The 19,998-nt window shown below is 42.8% G+C and overlaps 1 protein-coding gene across 15 annotated transcripts in view; it reads left to right on the top strand.

Annotated features, from left to right (window-relative positions):
* LOC100410213 (thrombospondin type-1 domain-containing protein 1) overlaps positions 1–7,398 on the top strand; it is a 28,329-nt gene extending 20,931 nt beyond the window's left edge. For all 15 annotated transcript variants that reach the window (XM_078352720.1, XM_078352823.1, XM_078352936.1 and 12 more), the window contains one exon: positions 5,776–7,398. In XM_078352720.1, coding sequence (XP_078208846.1) covers positions 5,776–7,154 — 1,379 coding nt within the window. In that variant the 3' untranslated portion in view covers positions 7,155–7,398. The remainder of the gene's footprint in view (positions 1–5,775) is intronic.
* Positions 7,399–19,998: the final 12,600 nt, after the last annotated feature.

Genomic DNA, 19,998 nt, shown 5'->3' on the forward strand with positions numbered 1-19,998 from the left:
CTGTGGCCTTTAAACTCCTTGCGGCTCTATTATTTTCCCACCCAGTATCATCGGCCTTGTTCCCTTCATTCCATCATTTTTAGGATATTATTCTTTCTTCTGTTTTTTTTTTCTTATTGTAGCTTCTGACACAGGCTCTTCTTTTAGGCCTCCATCTGCCTGTCTTCTTTCATAAGTCCCGCCCTGAATTCATTATTTCTTCAGTGATATTTCATTCTGTTTCCTAAAGCTCTATTCTTTGTCTCCTCTTCTCTTTATAAGTCCTCTCCACTTTGTACAGACCTTCTGTGTCTATAACTTCCTTCAAATATACCTCATCCTCTCAACTCTGGGATGGGATCATGTATGCAGACATTTCATATCTGAGTTCCATAACACTCATGCATTTAAACTCAGTGGCCACTGGTGACTGCTATTCTTTTATATGTGACGAAAATAGGTATTTATTGGTATTACCGTTATTGATTATGTGCCATGTGGCAACACTTAAAACACATAATCTCACTTCAGGCTGACAGTAATTCCACAAAGTAGGTATAGTTGGGCTGGGTTCAGACTTCTTGAGAGCTTACTGCCTGCCAGGCATTTTTCTAAGAGCCCTGCACACATAAAGTAGGCACAGTCTTAGCTCTACATTGCAGATGAGGACTCTCGGGGACAGAGAGGATGAGTGGCCTGACAAAGATCATGAAGCTAGAAAGTGGCGGTCACTAGATGTGACTCCTTGCCAAGCTACCTATCCTGAATACCTTGCTTTTATATACAGGACAATTTGGCTATCTAGAAGAAGCCTCAACAAAATGGAATTAACAATCATTTTTAAGAAATGTGATATTATGTCATATTCTAGCATCTTAATTCTTTAATACTGAGTGGGAACTGGAAATTGTACATTTTAAGTTAGCAAGAAGAGTAAGTCCTACAGACTCGCCTGCCTCTACTGTAAGTGGTCCTCAGATAATTGCTTATGTGGATAAAAACGATCCTTTCTTCCAAGGGTTCTCTTTCCTAGTCAACCTATTTTCCATTCTTTGGAAATGTAAATATAAATTCACTGGCTGCATAACATCAACACATCTCCTTTAGTTCATGTGAAACAGGAAAAACTAGAGATAGAGATGGGTGAGGCCAGCAGCTTTTGGGCTTTTCTCCAGCTATGATTTTAAAGGAAGCCAGCCAGAGTAAAATGATAAGTGAAAATTTAAAAGAAAAAATAAGTAAAAGATAAGTAAAAACTCAAGTGAAGAGGTTCACGGTGTGTCCTGGCAATGCTGCTACCCCTGTCATGAGGAGCCACTGGAGTTGAAGGAAGTGATCCATCAGGGAACAAGTCTGTCATCATTCAACTGTTTTCACTTGTTTGGGAGTTCAGAGGTTGGTTTGGCTTTAAAAGAATGTTCTTCCGCCAAGGTCTGATTGTAGTTGTACATTATTTGGTCTGTCGTGTTCAATAAGAGAGTAGCAGTACAATTAAATTGTCGTTTCACCTATGTTCCATCTGTTGGAATATTGATCATTTTGCTATTGCCTTTTTAATAATGAAAGAGTGAATCACTAGTGTTTATTGAGAACTAACTATGCAAGTCACTGTGACCGTGGTTCGGAATGTATTAATAAGATAGGACTGTCTAGAAGGGGCTTATAGTAGCTCGGAAGGCACATAAACAGGCTTAATACTATACAATACTGTAGGGCCTACAGTTACAAATGTACCCAGAGCTTGCTATAGAAGCTTTCAGGAGTAATAATCCAAGCTCAAAACATTTCCAGTCTTGGAGGAGACTGGAAATAAAAATTATTGTTTTTTTTTTTTTGAGACAGAGTCTTGCTCTGTTGCCCAGGCTGGAGTGCAGTGACACGATCTCAACTCACTGCAACCTCTGCCTCCCGGGTTAAAGCAATTCTTCTGCCTCAGCCTCCCAAGTAACTGGTACTAAAGGTGCGTGCCACCACACTTGGCTAATTTTTTGTATTTTTAGTAGAGATGGAGTTTTATCATATTAGCCAGGCTGGTCTCAAACTCGTGGCTTCAAGTGATCTGCCCACCTCAGCCTCCCAACGTGCTAGGATTACAGGCATAAGCCACCATGCCTGGCCAAAAAGGTAGTATTAGAGTTGAAATTGGAGAGCTGTGGTTTCCCCCAGGTGAAGTAGGTGAAAATGGGGGTTTTAGCAAAGAGAGCAATGAACGAAGGCATGGAAGATGGCACAGTAAGAGAACTGGAGAACTGAAAGTAGTTCAATGTGGCTGGATGATAGTGTGCCAGGGAGGGGTGGGAGACATGAGGCCAACCAAGAAAACGGGGTGCATATCCTGAGGGGCCTTGAAGGTTGGGACCTGTGTTTTCGTGGTATCTCTATCTGGCTGTAGCATGGAGTATAAATCAGAAGGTTAGGCATGGCAGCAGATGTACCTGTTAAAGAGTTTTGCAGTAACCTACATGCAAAATGAAGTGCCAGCAATTGTGATGGAGGGAGAGGAGGATTCAGACTCTGTATGTGGCAAGTGATGGCGAAGGAGGCATGAAGGATGAAACCCAGGATTTTAGAATTAGCAACTGTGGGAACTGTGATTCCATTCCTTTGAGATTATATATATCAGAGGAAGCACATGTTCTAGGCAGAGATGGTGAGTCTCGGGCATTTTGAGCTGGAGGTGGTGGGATAGCCAATGGAGATGGTAGAGTTAATGGAGCCAGGAATGGAACCTAGCTCTCCTTGGAGCTAAAATCTATGCTATTCTCTCTAATTTACATAAGTGAATATTCTCACTGAAACCAGAAGGGAGAGAGAGAGTTGGAAGAGCTGTCTAACAGTGGCCAATGATGCGAAACGAACTCCTTTGCATTTGACTATTGGGAGGTCATTCATAACCTCGGTGGCAGCTGTTTAATTGGAATATTGGGGATAGGTTGCAGGAGACAGAGGTGATGTAGGAGCAGTAAGCAAGGCAGACTCTTCTTTTCAGTAAGCATGACCAGGAAGACAAGGGGCAAGATATGGCTGAGAGTGTGAGAAGGTTCTTTTAAAAGTGAGAAGAGCTGGCTGGATGTGGTGGCTTGTGCCTCTAATCCCAGCACTTTGGGAGGCTGAGCCATGTGGATCACTAGGTCAGTTGATCGAGACCGTCCCTAGCCAACATGGTAAAACTGCCATCTCTACTAAAATTACAAAAATTAGCTGGACATGGTGGCACAAACCTGCAGGCCTAGCTACTTGGGGCGGGGCGGTGGGGGGGGGGGTTGGGCAGTGAGGCAGGAGAATTGCTTGAACCTGGGAGGCAGAAGTTGCAGTGAGCCAAGATTGTGCCACTGGAGTCCAGCCTGGTGACAGAACAAGACTCTGTCTCAAAAAAATATAAAATAAAATAAAGTGAGAAGAGCTCAAGTATGTTTCTATGCTGAGGAAAAGGAGCTACATAGAGGAGTAGCTAGAGAGATTTGCTGCAGAGGGGACCCTGGACAAGGGAGGCCTAGGGAGTATTTGCTTGTGGCCTCACCTTTTATAGGAGGACAGTTCTCCCACTGATCATGTGGAAAAAAGGTAAATAGAGGTGTGGCTGCTAATAAGTTTATGGGGCAGGGGAGGATGACAGAAGAAGCCAGGCATGGACTTGCCTGATGGCTTCTGTTGTGTGTGTGTGTGTGTGTGTGTGTGTGTGTCCTACTAGAGTGCTAAGGAAGTGGATTGATGGGGCTTAAGGAAGTGGTGAAATTGGGAGCAGGTGTTGTAGGGGACCCACTGAAGGATTTGTGGGCAGGTGAGGTTGGGTGCTGTGACTGTGTGGGGGTACTGACCTGCATGGTTGTGTTATTTCCTTCACCCGTGCTCAAGACCTGGGTGCAGCAGCTGGGAATTCACATGTCTAGGGTTGGACTTCTGCTGCAGAGCAGGGGAAGGGGTATAGCTCAGTATTAGAGGCTGAGAGAATTGAGGTTGTTGGAAGGAAAGTGGTTTCAGTAATGAATCATAGTTCTAAATTGGTTAGGGGTGGTAGTGAGTCTAGGAAGCGTCTGGCAGATGTGAGAAAATGGAGGGCTGGAGAATCAGAAGTCTCAGTTTAGTAATAGTGAGTGAGTGAGAATAGTGAACACAGATAGAGAGCAGGTTGAGCAGTTTCACATTTTAGAAGAGGAGCAGACAGTGGGAAGGTACCATATGTTGGATGGACCTGAAGTCACCTGGATGCTCCAAGCTCTGGGATAGTGAGGGAGGCTGGGACCCAGGTGCTAGAGTGACTGATGGCTAGCAGGAGGTTGGGAGCTGATGGTGTTGAGGGAGGGGTGGAACGGTGGTTTGCCAGGATGGCATAGGCATCAAAGGAGTGGAAGTTTTTTAGGGAGGTGAAGGGCGCAGGTTGGAAATAGCAATAGGAATGAGCTTGAGGAGCACACTCTGCTGCTGGCCCTGTTTACTTCTAAAGAAAGTATGTGTGACAGCTTCCACTGAGAGGACTGGAGGAAACCAGGCCCTGCAGGGTAGCCTGGCTTCAGGTGGGACAAGGAGGTGAAGGCAGTGTTTTGTGGATCAGTGAGGAATGTTGGGGAATTTGTAATCAGCTGTCCCCTAGGGGATAGTGGGAGGACGGGTGGAGAAGATGAAGAGCCGGTGGTGGTGATACAACCATGGGAACAAAGCCATAGGACAGGTGACCAAAGCAGAAAGAGTTGGGAGCTCAGGGTCTCACGTTTCCAGGTGTTTCAGTGGCAGTACAGGTAGAGGCTCCAGGTGGTGCCTACATTTTGATGACCATGGGACAAACCAGTTTGAGCAAGCAGGGAAAAAGAAGAAAAATCCGCCTCACATAGAAGGTAGGAAGGGGAGTGGATGACTGAAAATAGAAGAGTGAGAACGCAGAGGCTTTAACACTTAGGAAAGACAGTTTCTGGATATTAGAAGGGTGAGATGAGTTGTGTTATATTTTGCCACATCTCATTTTCATCCATTAATTTCTCCTAAGATGTGCAAATTTAGGTACCTAAATTTGGCCTGCCTAAATCATTTTGCGTTTCACATTTTATACTTGGTATTTTCTGATGTGCCTCTCAGAGTACATTTAACTTTAGGTACTACATTTACATTATCCTAAGTGAACACTGATTTTTACCTTGAAAATTTCTACATGCTACTTCTGTGTGGAAACTTGGAGGCCAATTCTAGCAGGAGCTGGTGAGCACAGAGTCACCTTGATTATGGCTTAGCAGGTCACCTTGCTTCTGTAGGTCTCTGTTTGTGCAGTGTTTCTCCTTTGGTGATCCTGTTTAGCTTCAGCTGCCAGTAGAAATCCATATGTAAGACCAGAAATCCCAGTCCTTTTATATGTTCCTTCATTCCAGAACTGCTAGATAATTCGAGCAAGTGACACAGATACCTTAAAACTGTGCAGAGCAAACAATACTAGAAAATATGTATTTGGGCCAGGTGCAGTGGCTCACAGCTATAATCCCAGCACATTGGGAAGCCAAGGTGGACGGATCACAGGTTAGGAGTTTGAGACCAGCCTGACCAATATGGTGATACTTCGTTTCTGCTAAAAATACAAAAAAATTAACCAGTCTTGGTGGCACATGCCTATAATCCAAGCCACTCAGGAGGCTGAGGCAGGAGAATTGTTTGAACCTGGGAGGCAGAGGTTTCAGTGAGCCCAGATGGGTCCATTGCACTCTAGCTGGGGTGACAGAGTGAGGTTCTCTCTCTCTCAAAAAACAAAAACAAAAACAAAAAACTGTTCCTCTGTGTTTTTGTTTTTGTGTTTTTTTGTTTGTTTGTTTTCAGCTTTCCAGCCATCCAGCCCATCTCCTCTTCAGCCCCAGGGTCCAGCAAAGTCCAACAGCATCGTGACTGTCACTGGCATATCCCTGTGCCTGTTCATCATCATTGCCACCGTGCTCATCACGCTGTGGAGGAGGTTCGGCCGCCCCGCCAAGTGCAGCACCCCTGCTCGACGCAGCTCCCTCCACTCCCCCGGTTTCCGGAAGAACTCGGACGAGGAGAACATCTGCGAGCTGAGCGAGCAGCGCGGGAGCTTCTCGGATGGGGGAGACGGGCCCACGGGGAGTCCGGGGGACACGGGCATCCCTCTGACCTACAGGCGGAGCGGGCTGGGGCCTCCCGAGGACGATGCCTCTGGCAGCGAGAGCCTCCAGTCCAACGCCCAGAAGATAATCCCCCCTCTGTTCAGCTACCGCCTCGCCCAGCAGCAGTTAAAGGAGATGAAAAAGAAAGGTCTGACGGAAACCACGAAAGTGTACCACGTGTCTCAGAGTCCCCTGACAGACACTGCCATTGACGCGGCCGCCAGCGCCCCCTTAGACTTGGAAAGCCCAGAAGAAGCTGCAGCAAACAAGTTCCGGATCAAATCCCCATTTCTGGAGCAGCCTGCGGTCAGCGCGGGGGAAAGGCCTCCCTCCAGGCCGGATCTAAGTGTGACGCAGGCCAGTTGTGCCATAAGCCCCAGCCAGACTCTGATCCGCAAGTCACAGGCGAGGCACGTGGGCAGCAGAGGGGGCCCGTCCGAGAGGAGCCATGCCAGGAACGCGCATTTCAGGAGGACAGCGAGTTTCCATGAAACCAGGCAGGCCCGGCCGTTCCGAGAGAGGAGCATGTCCACTCTGACTCCACGGCAGACGCCCGCCTACAGCTCTAGGACGCGGACCTGGGAGCAGACAGACGACAGATCTAGGCCTCCGAGTCGAGACGCCCACCTGTTTCCTGAGAGTCTGGAGCATTCCCATGGGGCAGGTGGAACCGGTGGCCCATTAAGCCCTCTCCCTAAATGCTACACTTTGGGGCAGCCCTTGGGAAAACCAGACCTTGGGGATCGCCAGGCAGGATTAGTGGCAGGAACTGAGAGAACAGAGCCTCACAGAGCTCGTCGGGGACCGTCCCCCAGTCAGAAGAGTATCTCAAGGAAACAGTCTTCTCCCATATCCCCCAAAGATAGCTACCAGAGGGTCAGTCCTCTGAGCCCTTCTCAGTGTGGGAAAGACAAGTGTCAAAGCTTCCCGGCTCACCCCGAGTTTGCCTTCTATGACAATACGTCATTTGGCCTCACTGAGGCTGAGCAGAGGATGCTGGACCTCCCAGGATATTTTGGGTCAAATGAAGAGGATGAAACCACAAGTACACTTAGCGTGGAGAAGCTGGTAATCTAGACTGAGAGTCTGCCTGAGCTTTACACAGCTGGGGTCTGCAACTCAAGTTCTGTAGACTTTTGTGTAACTATTTGTGCCATAGGACACAATGTGATGAAGTAGCACACACAGAGGACGACGTGTGTGTATGCATGTGTTTCAAGTCACAAGGAAGAAATTATTTATCTCGAGCTTTTCCTTTGTTATTCAATTTCTATTGGTTTATTACTAATAACAATGATAATAAAATGTAAACAAGAGCAAATGGGGCTTGGTCTGTCATACGTGGATATGAAAGATAATATGTGACTTTGGAGTAGGACATGCTCTGAACATTGCATTGGCAGTTTCCAACCTGAAGCAGAAATCTGGAACCTAAACTAAAAAGGGGTGGAGCAAAGTTAACTTGGTGTCATAACTGTGAATTGCAGTTTATGAAGTTATAAATACATTAAGAATTTGCCTCCTGGCTAGGAGCAGTGGCTCACGCCTGTAATCCCAGCAGTTTGGGATGCCGAGGCAGGTGGATTGCCTGAGCTCAGGAGTTCGAGACCAGCCTGGGGAACACGGTGAAACCTCATCTCTACTAAAATAATACAAAAAGTTATTCGGACCTGGCAGTGTGCACCTGTAGTCCCAGCTACTCGGGAGGCTGAGGCATGAGAATTGCTTGAATCCAGGAGGCAGAGATTGCAGTGAGCTGAGATTGTGCCACTGCACTCCAGCCTGGGAGACAGAGCAAGACTCTGTCTCAAAAAAAAAAAAAAAAAAAAAGAAAAAGAAAAAATAATTTGACTCTTACAAAGGCAGTATCAAATAGTTTTTGTATTTAGCTAAGTTAATTATGCCTGTTAGACTGCTGAGCTGCTTAGAAATGGTGATACCACAGATATTCCAGAAGAACTTTCAGATTAGAGTTGATTCCAGGTGATGTCACAAAATTATATGAATTAAGTCTGCTTTAAAGTGATAATGTAAGAAGCTGGTGGTTCAGGTAGTAGGTCAAGTGAAGATCCATCTGTTCTGAGCAAATAAACAGTAAACATTTTGGAAAGGAAAGTATTGTCTCCTGAGGAAATGGGCAGTAGATGCTGATCATGCCGCTACCTGGGACCAGGACGCTGATTATGTATTAATGGACCAAACTGGTAGCAGAGACCTCAGTGGGGGAATCGGTGCATGTATGTTCTTAAACATAACTTTGTCACGTTGTTCAGCAAATGCATTGACTAACGTTAGGAATACGAAAAGCAGGTAGACCAGTTTACAATTTTACAGTTTAAGCTTTTTAAATTAGAATGAGTTAAAGAAAGAAACAGAGGAAATACGCCTTTTTAGAAATTTAGAATCCCGTTTGTTTGTGTTTTCAGTCTGCTACACTTTACATACAAGACATCAGGTTCAGGGTTCAGGGAGAGTAACAGGATTGGCTAGGATATGCACTGATATATTATTCTAAATATGCTCTTCCCACCCTGTCGTCACAAACTTTACAAGTCTTTTTTTTTTTTTTAGACAGTCTCTTTGTCACTCAGGCTGGAGTTCAATGGTGCAATCTCAGCTCACTGCAACCTCTGCCTTCTGATTTCAAGCAAGTCTCGTGCCTCGGCCTCCTGAGAAGCTGCAATTACAGGCACCCACCACCAGTCTGACTAATTTTTGTATTTTTAGTAGAGACGGGATTTCGCTACGTTGGCCAGTCTGGTCTTGAACTCCTGAACTTAAGTCATCTGCCTGCCTTGGCCTCCCAAAGTGCTGGAATTACAGGCGTGAGCCACCACGACCGATACACAAGTCTTCTCTAATAGCAGAAACATCAGGAGAAAACTGGCCCTTTTTGTTTGCAGTAAGAGGCTATGAAGAGACACCTCTATTAGCTTTTCTCAATGGAAGGAAGCTTTCTGCTGCTTGATGAAATGTTGACTGGTCTTGCAATTTGCTTTGTTTGGCAGTAAGGGCTAAACAAAAGAACCTGGATGTTTTGTTCCTTTATTAGAAATCTGTTGGCCGCGCATGGTGGCTCACGCCTGTAATTCCACCACTTTGGGAGTCCGAGGTGGGTGGATCACAAGTGAAGAGATCGAGCCTATCCTGATCAACATGGTGAAACCCCGTCTCTACTAAAAATACAAAAATTAGCCGGGCATGGTGGTGCGTGCTTGTAGTCCCAGTTACTCGGGAGGCTGAGGTGGAAGAATCACTTGAACTGGGAGGCAGAGGTTGCAGTGAGCCAAGATTGCTCCCTGCACTCCAGCCTGGTGTCAGAGCAAGACTCCATCTCAAAAAAAAAAAAAAATCTGTCATTAGTTACCACATGGGCATTCTGCAATTTCATGTACTTCCTTTCAACCCTGGACTTTAATGACTTGTCTGTATCCCTTGACTAGCTGTACTTTCCTCCTGTTTCGTGGTGATCTAACTGTCACACCCACCCTGCCTTTTAGATTGTGTTTTCCTTCTTCCTTTTAGAGTTTTTCAGGATATCAGGATGACGGCCCGCTGGTGATGTTTCAGGGACCACCAGAGACAGTGGAATTCAATGGGAAAAATATCACAAATGCAAATACTATAATTTTAAATTTTTCTCTCATATTTATTGCATTGCCCCTTCATTTGTGTCTTTTTAATTGAAAATCAAAATATAAGTCCTTTTGGCAGTGTTTTAATATTAATCACCTTTAGGAATAGGAGGGGTAGATTATTCAGAGCTCTCTGACAGCTGGTTTTGCTGATGTCAGGAAGAGGAAACCAGACTTGTTAATCTTCATTTTCTTTGTCATACTAGAAAGCTTTGTTCTCTTTCCAGGTTCACAGGCCTGCATCCCAACCTTTGAGGACAAAGGGTACATGCTCACTTGTTCTACAGTGTCACACAGACCAAAACAGATATGGGAAAGGTAGAAAGTAGAGGAAAACACTTTGAACAGACAGAAAGATTTCCTGTTAAATTATGTTCTTCTCCATCATTTTTACACATCTAACACCAGCGTCTAACATGTTCACTATCTACCTAGCCCAGTTTTCTGGAGCTGTAAGAATAAAATCTCTATATTTCAAAGTTAAGCTAATTTGGTCTCTGCCTCTGAGAAAAAGGAAGATGCCTCAAGCATTGCCTTTGGTGGGCATGTGGGAAACTTCATTAGAAATAATCTGATCTTCACCATTGTGTCCCTAGGTCCTAGCCCTAGTGGCTGCCATAGAGTAGGAGCTCAATAAAATTTGGTAAATAAATGACCAGCTATTGGAAAGCTTTCCAGAAACAGGGGAACACAAACTTCTATAAGAAATGAAAGGCATGCTGGCGTTAGATTGATCATCAGCGACAATGGAATAAAAATGGTTGAATAATAGCTTCCAAGTTCGGGAGGGGAAATGATTTTCAACTTGAGACACCTCTATCCAGTCAAATTACATGTGAGGGCAAAATAAAGACATTGTTACACATGCAAAGAATCAGAAAGCTTACCTTTCAGACACCTTTTCTTGAGGAGTTATTAGAGCATAGACTCCAGTAAAACAGCAAAGTTCCATGAGGAAGCCATGGGATTCGGGCTACAGCAGATGTGACCCAGAATGTCAGTTTTGTGGGTTACTAAGCCATCAGTTCATATCTGAGCAAGGATAGGGAATCCAAGAAACAAAGGTATTTCATGGAACACACAGTTGGAAGAACTTGAAGATATACTTCAGGCAAAGAAAATAAAAATAAGCACCTAGAAATTTTATTTTCTGAAAGACTCTACAAGAAAATCATGATACAAACGAATTAAGTTAAACTGAGTCATCAATGGGCTTTCAAAAGAAAAATATTCCAAGCAATAGAATGGGTAAGATGGCACAGATTTCTTCTTTCAACAAAATACTGGGCAAAGCCACAACTAAGTAAACCATGATTTTGAGAAACTGAGCAGCACAGAGTTGAGACATTGTGATCAAACCGAGGAAAATCAATCACAGCATACTACTTGGCTCTGCTGTGGACCAACATTTTCATAATGTTAATGCTGCTTATTGGTTATTGTCTATTAGAACCAACTTACAGAAGACTTAGGCAGAGCACGGTGGCTCATGCTGTAATCCCAGCTGAGGCAGGCAGATCACAAGGTCAAGAGATCGAGACCATCCTGGCAAACACGGTGAAATCCTGTCTCTACTAAAAATATAAAAATTAGCTGAGCATGGTGGCCTGCACCTGTAGTCCCAGCTAATTGGGAGGCTGAGGCAGGAGAATTGCTTGAACCTGGGAAGCAGAGGATGCAGTGAACTAAGTTCGCTCCATTGCACTCCAGCCTGGCGACAGAGCGAGACTCCATCTCAAAAAAGGAAAAAAAGACATTTATAGTTATGGAAGGGAATATAAATGTTATCTGTTATGGAAATGTGAGAGAGTACAGCTTTGAAAAGTTTTAAGGTAGAGGAGTTTGAGGCTGCAGTGAGCTATGATTGTACCAGATGTACTCCAGCCTGGGCAACAGAAGGAGGCCTCATTTCTAAAAAAGAAGTCTGGAGGTAGAAGCAGAGCTGGGGAGTTCAAGAGAAGTAGCAGTTCAAATCTCCTCCTATCATGAAATGGAGAGCCAAGAGGTGCTGTCTATATTTAATAGAACTAAAAACAAAAGTTTAAGGACATTAAAGTTACTGGTGTAAACAATAGGACTAAAAATTGTGCTGTAACACCCTGTGTTTTCGGGGGTGAATTAAGCTGACTTTGTATCAGTCCTTGCAAGAGTCAATAATGTCACAAAATAGCAGCTTACTCATATTCATACAGTTGAAGATCATCAGGAGAATTTCAAACCGCAGAGGTCAAAGCGATTGCCCTTTGAAAGTGGAACTGAGGCTGGGGAAATAAGAAGCAGGAACAATTGCAGGTCTTCCTCTACTTTTAACTTTTCTTTTTCACTTTGACAAAACAAAAACCAAACATAACAATCCCGGTGAGGGTCAGAGCTCATCTATTTTAATGCCTGGAAATATAATCGGTGAGTCATCTTGTGGCTGTTAGGAGGAGGATTTGCTCCTAGTGTTATTGGATCTCCAGCCTCCCCCACGCCATTTTTTCCCTTCCTTGGGGATCCTAGATGGTTCATACCCGCAGCTGCCCCGCCCTGCTGACGGTTCTCTGGTCATTCCAGCTGCAGCCATCTCTCAGGGCCTGCGTCTTCTCAGGATGCCACCTCTGCTACCGGTGTGGGTGAGTGTGGCGCCCCCCTCCATCCTGCTATCAATGTTGACAGCGTCTCCCTCAACTGCTGCCAAACACATCACATGGCATTTTATTATTATAAATTGATTGATAAAAGTTCAAATGTCCACATCACACCTACTCATAGGTTTAAATGAAACATTTATTGGCCATTATTAATACCCATTTTTTTTTTTCAGAATAAAGCAATATTTCCATTCACCCTCCCTCTTTCTCTTCCTCTTTCTTCCTCTCCTTTACTCATTTTTTTCTTTTTCTTTCCTTCTCTCAAAAAAAAAAAAAATCAACTTGTAGACCTCTAGATCCAGGCCGGCAATGTCTCTCTCACTGCCTGATTTCCTTCCTTCCCTTCTCTCCCTCCACTCCCTCCCTCCCTCCCTTCCTTCCTCCCTCCCTCCCTTCCTCCTTTCCTCCCTTCCTGCCTTCCTCCCTTCCCCCCCAAAAAAAAGTTCAAATGTATGAACTTAAAAGTTTACTATTTCGCTCAGTATTATACAATTACTTGTAATGAAAATTCTGCTTTTTCGGCCGGGCAAGATGGCTCACGCCTGTAATCCCTGCACTTTGGGAGGCTGAGGCAGGTGGATCACCAGGTCAGGAGATCGAGACCATCCTGGCCAACATGGTGAAACCCAGTCTCTACTAAAAATACAAAAATTAGCTGGGTGTGGTGGAGCATGCCTGTAATCCCAGCTACTCAGGAGACTGAGGCATGAGAATCATTTGAACCAGAGAGTACGAGGTTTCAGTAAGCCGAGATTGCACACTGCATTCTAGCCTGGTGACAGAGGGAGACTCTGTCTCAAGAAAAAAGAAAAAGCTTTTTGCTTTTTCTGAGTTGTTACCACAGAACCACTTTAAAAATAATTTTTCCTTAAAAATAAAGTAATTTATGCTCATTATAGAACATTTGAAAAAATTGCTCCCTTCCTCTTCATCAGCTTGGGGTACAAAAGGAAATTTCATTTGGTCAATATTAAATTAGATGGCTCTATAGGCCAGGCGTGGTGGCTTATCCCTGTAATCCCAGCATGTTGGGAGGCTGAGGCGGGCGGATCACCTGAGGTCAGGAGTTCGAGACCAGCATGGCCAACATGGTGAAACCGTGTCTCTTCTAAAAATACAAAAAATTAGCTGGATGTGGTGACATGTGCCTGTAGTCTGAGCTACTTGGGAGGACTCTCGTGAGGCAGGAGAAAATCACTTGAACTTGGGAGGTGGAGGTAACAGTGAGCTGAGATCGGGCCACTGCACTTCAGCCTGGGCGATAGAGCGAGACTCTGTCTCAAAAATAAAATAAAAATAAATAAGATGGCTCTGGGTCCCATATACCACTGTTAAAGAGAAGGTCTCTCTTTCCTTCTTCAGTGCTTCGGCCTGAAATAACTCTTAACCCTCCAGGGCTGCTTATGCTTTCTCTTCCTGGGGTGTCACTCTGGCCAGAAATGTGGAAGTTATCCTAAACTCTTTCCTCCTTATTCTTCAGATCTACTTAATGCTAAGTCCTTGGAGAATTAATTAAGCACCTCACCCATGTCACATAGCACCCAGTTAGTGTGCCTTAGGAGCCAGAATCTAGTGCTTAGGAGGCTTAGGCTAAAGCACACTGTTTTGTTATTTTATTTTATTTATTTATTTTTTTTTTACTGCTCCTTGCAGAGCAGGACTACCCCGTAGGCAGTATGCCCAGAGTAGCCAAGCACGCTGTTCTTATTGTGGGTGGCAATAAGCCTTCTTGATGGAAGATGTGGATGGAATAAAGCCGCCTCAGCTGCCCCCAGCAGCACTCATCCCAGGAAACTTCTCTTGGCATCGTTGCCATCATATAGCTACTAAGTGGTAAAAGTAGTATTCACTTCCTCAGTGAATGTGATGTCAAACTTTTTTCTTATTTTGTTTTTTCAAAACCTTATTAATAAAATTTCCAAGTAATCAAAAAAGTTGAAAGAATAGGACAGTAACACTCATATATTTCTCACCAGGCTGAAACAATCATTAATATTTGCCAACTTATTTATCAGGTTGAAGTATAAAACATTGTAATAAAAATTGAATGGAAACAATTTCCTGTAGTTCAATGTACGGTGCATGTGTTGTTGAACAATCTGAAGATTTCTTTCAGGTACACATGACACTTCAGAGTGTATCTTCTCAGAATAGGTCTGTGCTTCTAAAAAACCCATAATATTATTATTACACCTAAGAAAGCAATTCCCTAAAATAATCTAATATCCAGTCCATGTTCAATTTCGTCTTATAGCCCTTCTTTTTGTGATTCAGAATCCAATCAAGATTCATGCATTGCACATTATTATGCCTTCTTTTATTCTACATTATCCCCCCACATACCTTTTTGTTAAAAATGACATTGACTTTTTAAACTGATGGGGCCAGTTGTCTTGTAGAATGGAGATCTGTCTCATTGCTTCCTGGTAGTGTTAACTTATTCCTCTACTCTCTGTATTTCCTGTAACTTGAAAGTTATGTCGTAAGACTTGCTTAGATTCAGTTTGAAGGCTTAAAGCAAGAACACTTGTAGGAAGCTGTGTACTTCTATTGCATGACACCAAGAGGCACAGCTGTCACATTATTAGCAATATTGGGTTTGGACACCTGATGAAGATGGCAATTGCCAGATCTCACCACTGTAGTGTATATGCCATGGGCACGTCTCCACTGGTCTCTTGCTTCTCTGTATAACTTGAGGTCCAAGCATTGATTGTCTTTTTTTTTTTTTTTGGACTATCTTTTCAAGGATATTTAGATAAAACTGCCTTAGAAGGTGAAGATAGAATCTCCCTCTGCAGCCAAGCAATTTTAAAGTTTTTAATTGTAAAATGCATAGAAACATTACCATTTTTAATTGCGGAGTTCAGTAGTGTTAAGTATATTCACACTGTTGTGCAACCCATCTCCGAAAGCTTTTCCTCTTGCAAAACTGAAACTCTATACCCATTCAACAACACCCTCCTATTTCCGTCTTCCTCTAGCTCCTGGCAACCACCATTCTGGCTTTCTGTTTCTATGAATTTAAGCACTCTAGGGAACCTCACATGAGAGGAATCACACAACATTTGTCTGTTTGTGAATGGTTTATTGCACAGAATGATGTCCTCAAGGTTCATTCAGATTGTTTCATATATCAGATTTCCTTTCTTTTAAGGCTGAATAATATTCCATTAAATATTTACAACATACATATTGCATGATGCAAATATGCCACATTTTTCTTATCCATTCATTCATCAATAAACATTGGTATCGCTTCCATCTCTTGGCTATTGTGAATAATGCTGCTTTGAACATGGGTATACAAATATTTATCTGAGATCCTTCTTTCAATTCTTTTAACTATATACCCAGAAGTGGAATTGCCAGATCATATGGTTATTTCTATTTTTAGTTTTTTTGAGGTGCCACCAGGCTGTTTTTCATAGACCTACACCATTGTACATTCCCACCAACAGTGTACAAGGATTTCAATATTCTCCATAATCTCATCAATATTTGTTATTTTCTTTTTGTTTTTTAAGAGACAGGGTTTCACAAGTAGCCCAGGTTAGCCTTGAACTCTTGGGGCTCAAACGATCCTCCCTCCTCAGTCTTCCAAGTGGGACGACATACAGGCACTGCACCCATCTCTTTTTCATTGTTTGTTTAAATAGCAACCTTCCTAATGAATGTGAAGTGATATTTCATTGTTTTTGTTTGTTTGTTTGCTTGTTTTTTGAAACAGAGTCTTTACTTAGAGTGGTATGTTGCGATCTTGGCTCACTGCAACCTCTGCCTCCTGGGTTCAAGCAATTCTCCTGCCTCAGCCTCTCGAGTAGCTGGGACTACAGGCGTGCACAACCATGCCTGCCTAAGTTGTATTTTTAGTGGAGACAGGATTTCACCATATTGACCAGGCCGGTCTTGAACTCCTGACCTCAAGTGATCTGCCAGCCTCAGCCTCCCAAACTGCTGGAATTACAGGTGTGAGTCACCGCGGCCTGCCTCATTGTGTTTTTGATTTGTATTTCCCTAATCATTAGTGAAGTGCTTGTGGCCGTGTGTATATCTTCTTTGGGGCAATGTCTTTTCAGATCTTTTGCTCATTTAAAAAACTTAGTTATTTTTCATTGAGCTGCAGTTCATTATATATTTGTATGTTAATCACTTGTCATATATTTGATTTATAAATATTTTTTCTCATTCTGTGCATTGTCTTTTAACTCTGTTGATTGTGGCTTTTCACACACAGGTCAATTCAGATTTTAACATTATGTATCAGCTTCTATAATTTGATATTTGAACACTTTTTCTCACACTGATCACCTTGGTTCCTAATAATATCAAAATATTTGCTTTGTCCCAAAATATACACAAAATAGTCACAAAATTGAAGTGCTATATTTACTACTAAAAATAAGATACAATATGAAGTTTGATATATCTTTGAAATTCTTTTTCTCCTTAGAATACACAGTTTTCAAAATTCATTCAAAATTCTTGTCTCTGTGTAACTATATTACCAGTTCAATACAGAGTTTGGGTAATTCATTTCCATCTATTTTAAATTTTAATGTTTGCTTGTTTTTTCTTTTTCTTTCTCTTTTTTTTTTTTTGAGATGGAGTCTCCCACCGTCTCCCAGGCTGGAGTGCAATGGCACAATCTCAGCTCACTGCAACCTCCACCTCCCGGGTTCAAGCAATTCTCCTGCCTCAGCCTGCTGAGTAGCTGGGACTACAGGTGTGTGCCAACACACCTGGCTAATTTTTTGTATTTTTACTAGAGACAGGGTTTCACTATGTTGGCCAAGCTGGTCTCGAACTTCTGACCTAGTGATCCACTTGCCTCAGCCTCCCAAAGTGCTGGGATTACAGGCATGAGCCACTGTGCCCAGCCTTGTTTTTTTTTTAAATATGTAAATATTTACATGGTTTACAATGAAAATCTCTAAAAAGATATATTCAGAAGAATCTTGCTTCCATTCCTATCTCTTTTACCACATTCCCCACGCTCCTACCCCAGAGGTTTTTTATTTGACCTTCCAGTATATATTTATGCCAAAATAAGCTATATGTTTAGATGTTTATATTTATAATTATATTCTTATTTCCCCACATTCCTTACACAAAATATAAAAGTACTGGTATCTTGAAGCACTTTACTTTAAATGCATGAATCTTAAACTCTCTTTTTATTTTAAAAAATCTGCAAATAAGGATCATAATAACCTTATGAACGTAAGATATTGCTTGTTCTAAATGGTAAATAATGAATATGTATTTAAAAATAAAATGGCAATGAAGGATATTCATTGTATCATCAAGGACATGTATTACTATCTTGCCTTTGTCATTTTTATTCTCCTTCCCTGCCTATGGTAAATATGCAGCTACCTGAGGGAATGGATTTACAGGCCTATATGCCCATATACTTTGTTCATAAACCAGTTTCCCATTCATCTCATTGTTTTACAGTTATTTATATATCTTTTCCCCTAATAGTGTGTAAGCTCTGAGAGCAGGGATCGTATATCCTATTCCTTTTTGTATGTCAAGCAGCATGCTACAGGGGAAAGTTCATTGTCTTTGGAATCTTGGCTCTATCACTTCCCAGCTGCATGAGCTTGTTCATGTTACTTCACCACTGTGGACTTCAGTTTTCTCATTTACAAAAATAATGTCCTATTGCAGGACTCTTGATAACACTAAATGAGGCAGTGTATGTAAAGGCCCCATGAGTGGCGCACCATCCTCTGAGTATCCCATGCTATGTGGCCAACATTTTGTTTGTTCCTAGATTCAATTTCCCTTTGAATTGTGACACTAGGTCTTTTGATGAATTCTACAAATGTATTTGTTAATTGTCTGTATCCCAACCAGTCAAAACCACATGATATGTCTGTACTTGCTCTATTGAGAATAGATGTTTGGCTGGGCATGGTGGCTCATGGCTGTAATCCCAGCACTTTGGGAGGCCAAGGTGGGCAGATCATGAGGTCAAGAGATTGAGACCATCCTGGCCAACATGGTAAAACTTCATTTCTACTAAAAAAAAAAAAAAAAACAAAAATTAGCTGGGTGTGGTGGCACATGTCTGTAGTCAGTCCCAGCTACTCAGGAGGCTGAGGCAGGTAATCACTTGAACCGAGGTTGTAGTGAGCCAAGATCACACCACTATACTCCAGTCTGGTGACAGAGTGAGACTCCATCTCAAAAAAAAAAAAAAAGAGTAAATGTTCTGTTCTTTCTTCCTAATTTATAGCAAAGATGAAGTTAGTGCAGGGGGTGAGTTGATAACACCTGTTTCACAACTCTAGGGAGCAACATTCTCACTGATGAGAGTGAAAGATGGCCCCTGAGCCCTCTGCAACTTCACAGCCTGGGTTCCTAGCCTCCAACCTACAAACCTATCTGTTTCTAAGCTTCCCCCCCCGCTTTTTTTTTTGAGGCTGCGTTTTGCTCTTGTTGCCTAAGCTGGAGTGCAATGGCATGATCTCAGCTCATTGCAACCTCTGCCACCTGAGTTCAACTGATTCTCCTGCCTAAGCCTTCCAAGTAGCTGGGATTACAGGCACACGCTACCATGTCCGGCTAATTTTTTGTATTTTTAGCAGAAATGGGGTTTCACCATGTTAGCCAGGCTGGTCTTGAACTCCTGACTGCCGGTGATCTGCCCTCCTTGGCCTCCCAAAATTCTGAGATTACAGGCGTGAGCCACAGCGCCTGGCCTCTAAGCCTTTTTTTTGTCTACTTTTTCTTCGCCTCTTCTACCAATGCTTAGGAACTCATCCTTTCTCTTTAGCATCAAGCTTCTTGGAGAAGTTATTTACTCCATTGCTCCTCTTTCATTAGCAATTTTCTTCCTGTTTTCCATTCACTCTTCAATTAATTGCAGTCTAGCTTTTGCTGTCCCTAGATTGAAACACATTGCAAAAAAATCAGTTTCATTTCAAGGCCTTTGCACTTGCTCACTGAAACTTTTCATCACTCTATTACATTGGATTCATTCCTCTCCCACCCCGAACTCTATGTCCTCCTTATCTGATTTATTTTTCTTTAGAGCACTTATTCCATACATTAATTTTTCACATATTTATTTGCTTATTGTCTGTGTTCCCCACTAGAATGTAATCCTAGAGGGCAGGATTTTTATTTTCTGTTTGGTTCACTGATTTATCCCCGGTGCCTTGAATAGGAGATGCACCCAATGGGTGCTTCATGCGTATTCACTGACTTGAACAAATAAATGCATTTTCTTCCCTCCACATTCATTGTGTCCTTTTCCATGTCCTCCCTGAGCTCTCGGGGACACTGACACTTGCTTCTGTGTACTTCCATGACCACACACTCTCCTGGGTTTTCTCCTATTTTCATACCACTTCTTATTTCCCTTTGCCAGCTTCTTTTCTTCTTCTTACTCTTAAATATTGGCCATTCTGGTATCGTCCTTGTTATTTTTCTTTTTCTACTCTACACTTTTCCAGACAAGCTTATCTACACTCGGGGATTTGGCTACAATCCACAGGATGAAAATTCTCAAGCACGTATTTCCAGCTCTTGATTGTGCTCCTTCCATCTTTGAAATGGTCCTCCCATCTTGAATCCCAACACATTTTTTTTCTCCCCAAACTGCTCTGTATTTAGGTTAAGCACCAGCATACAACTGAT

This window comes from Callithrix jacchus, chromosome 1 (genome assembly GCF_049354715.1).
Source record: "Callithrix jacchus isolate 240 chromosome 1, calJac240_pri, whole genome shotgun sequence".
NCBI classification, from domain to species: domain Eukaryota; kingdom Metazoa; phylum Chordata; class Mammalia; order Primates; family Cebidae; genus Callithrix; species Callithrix jacchus.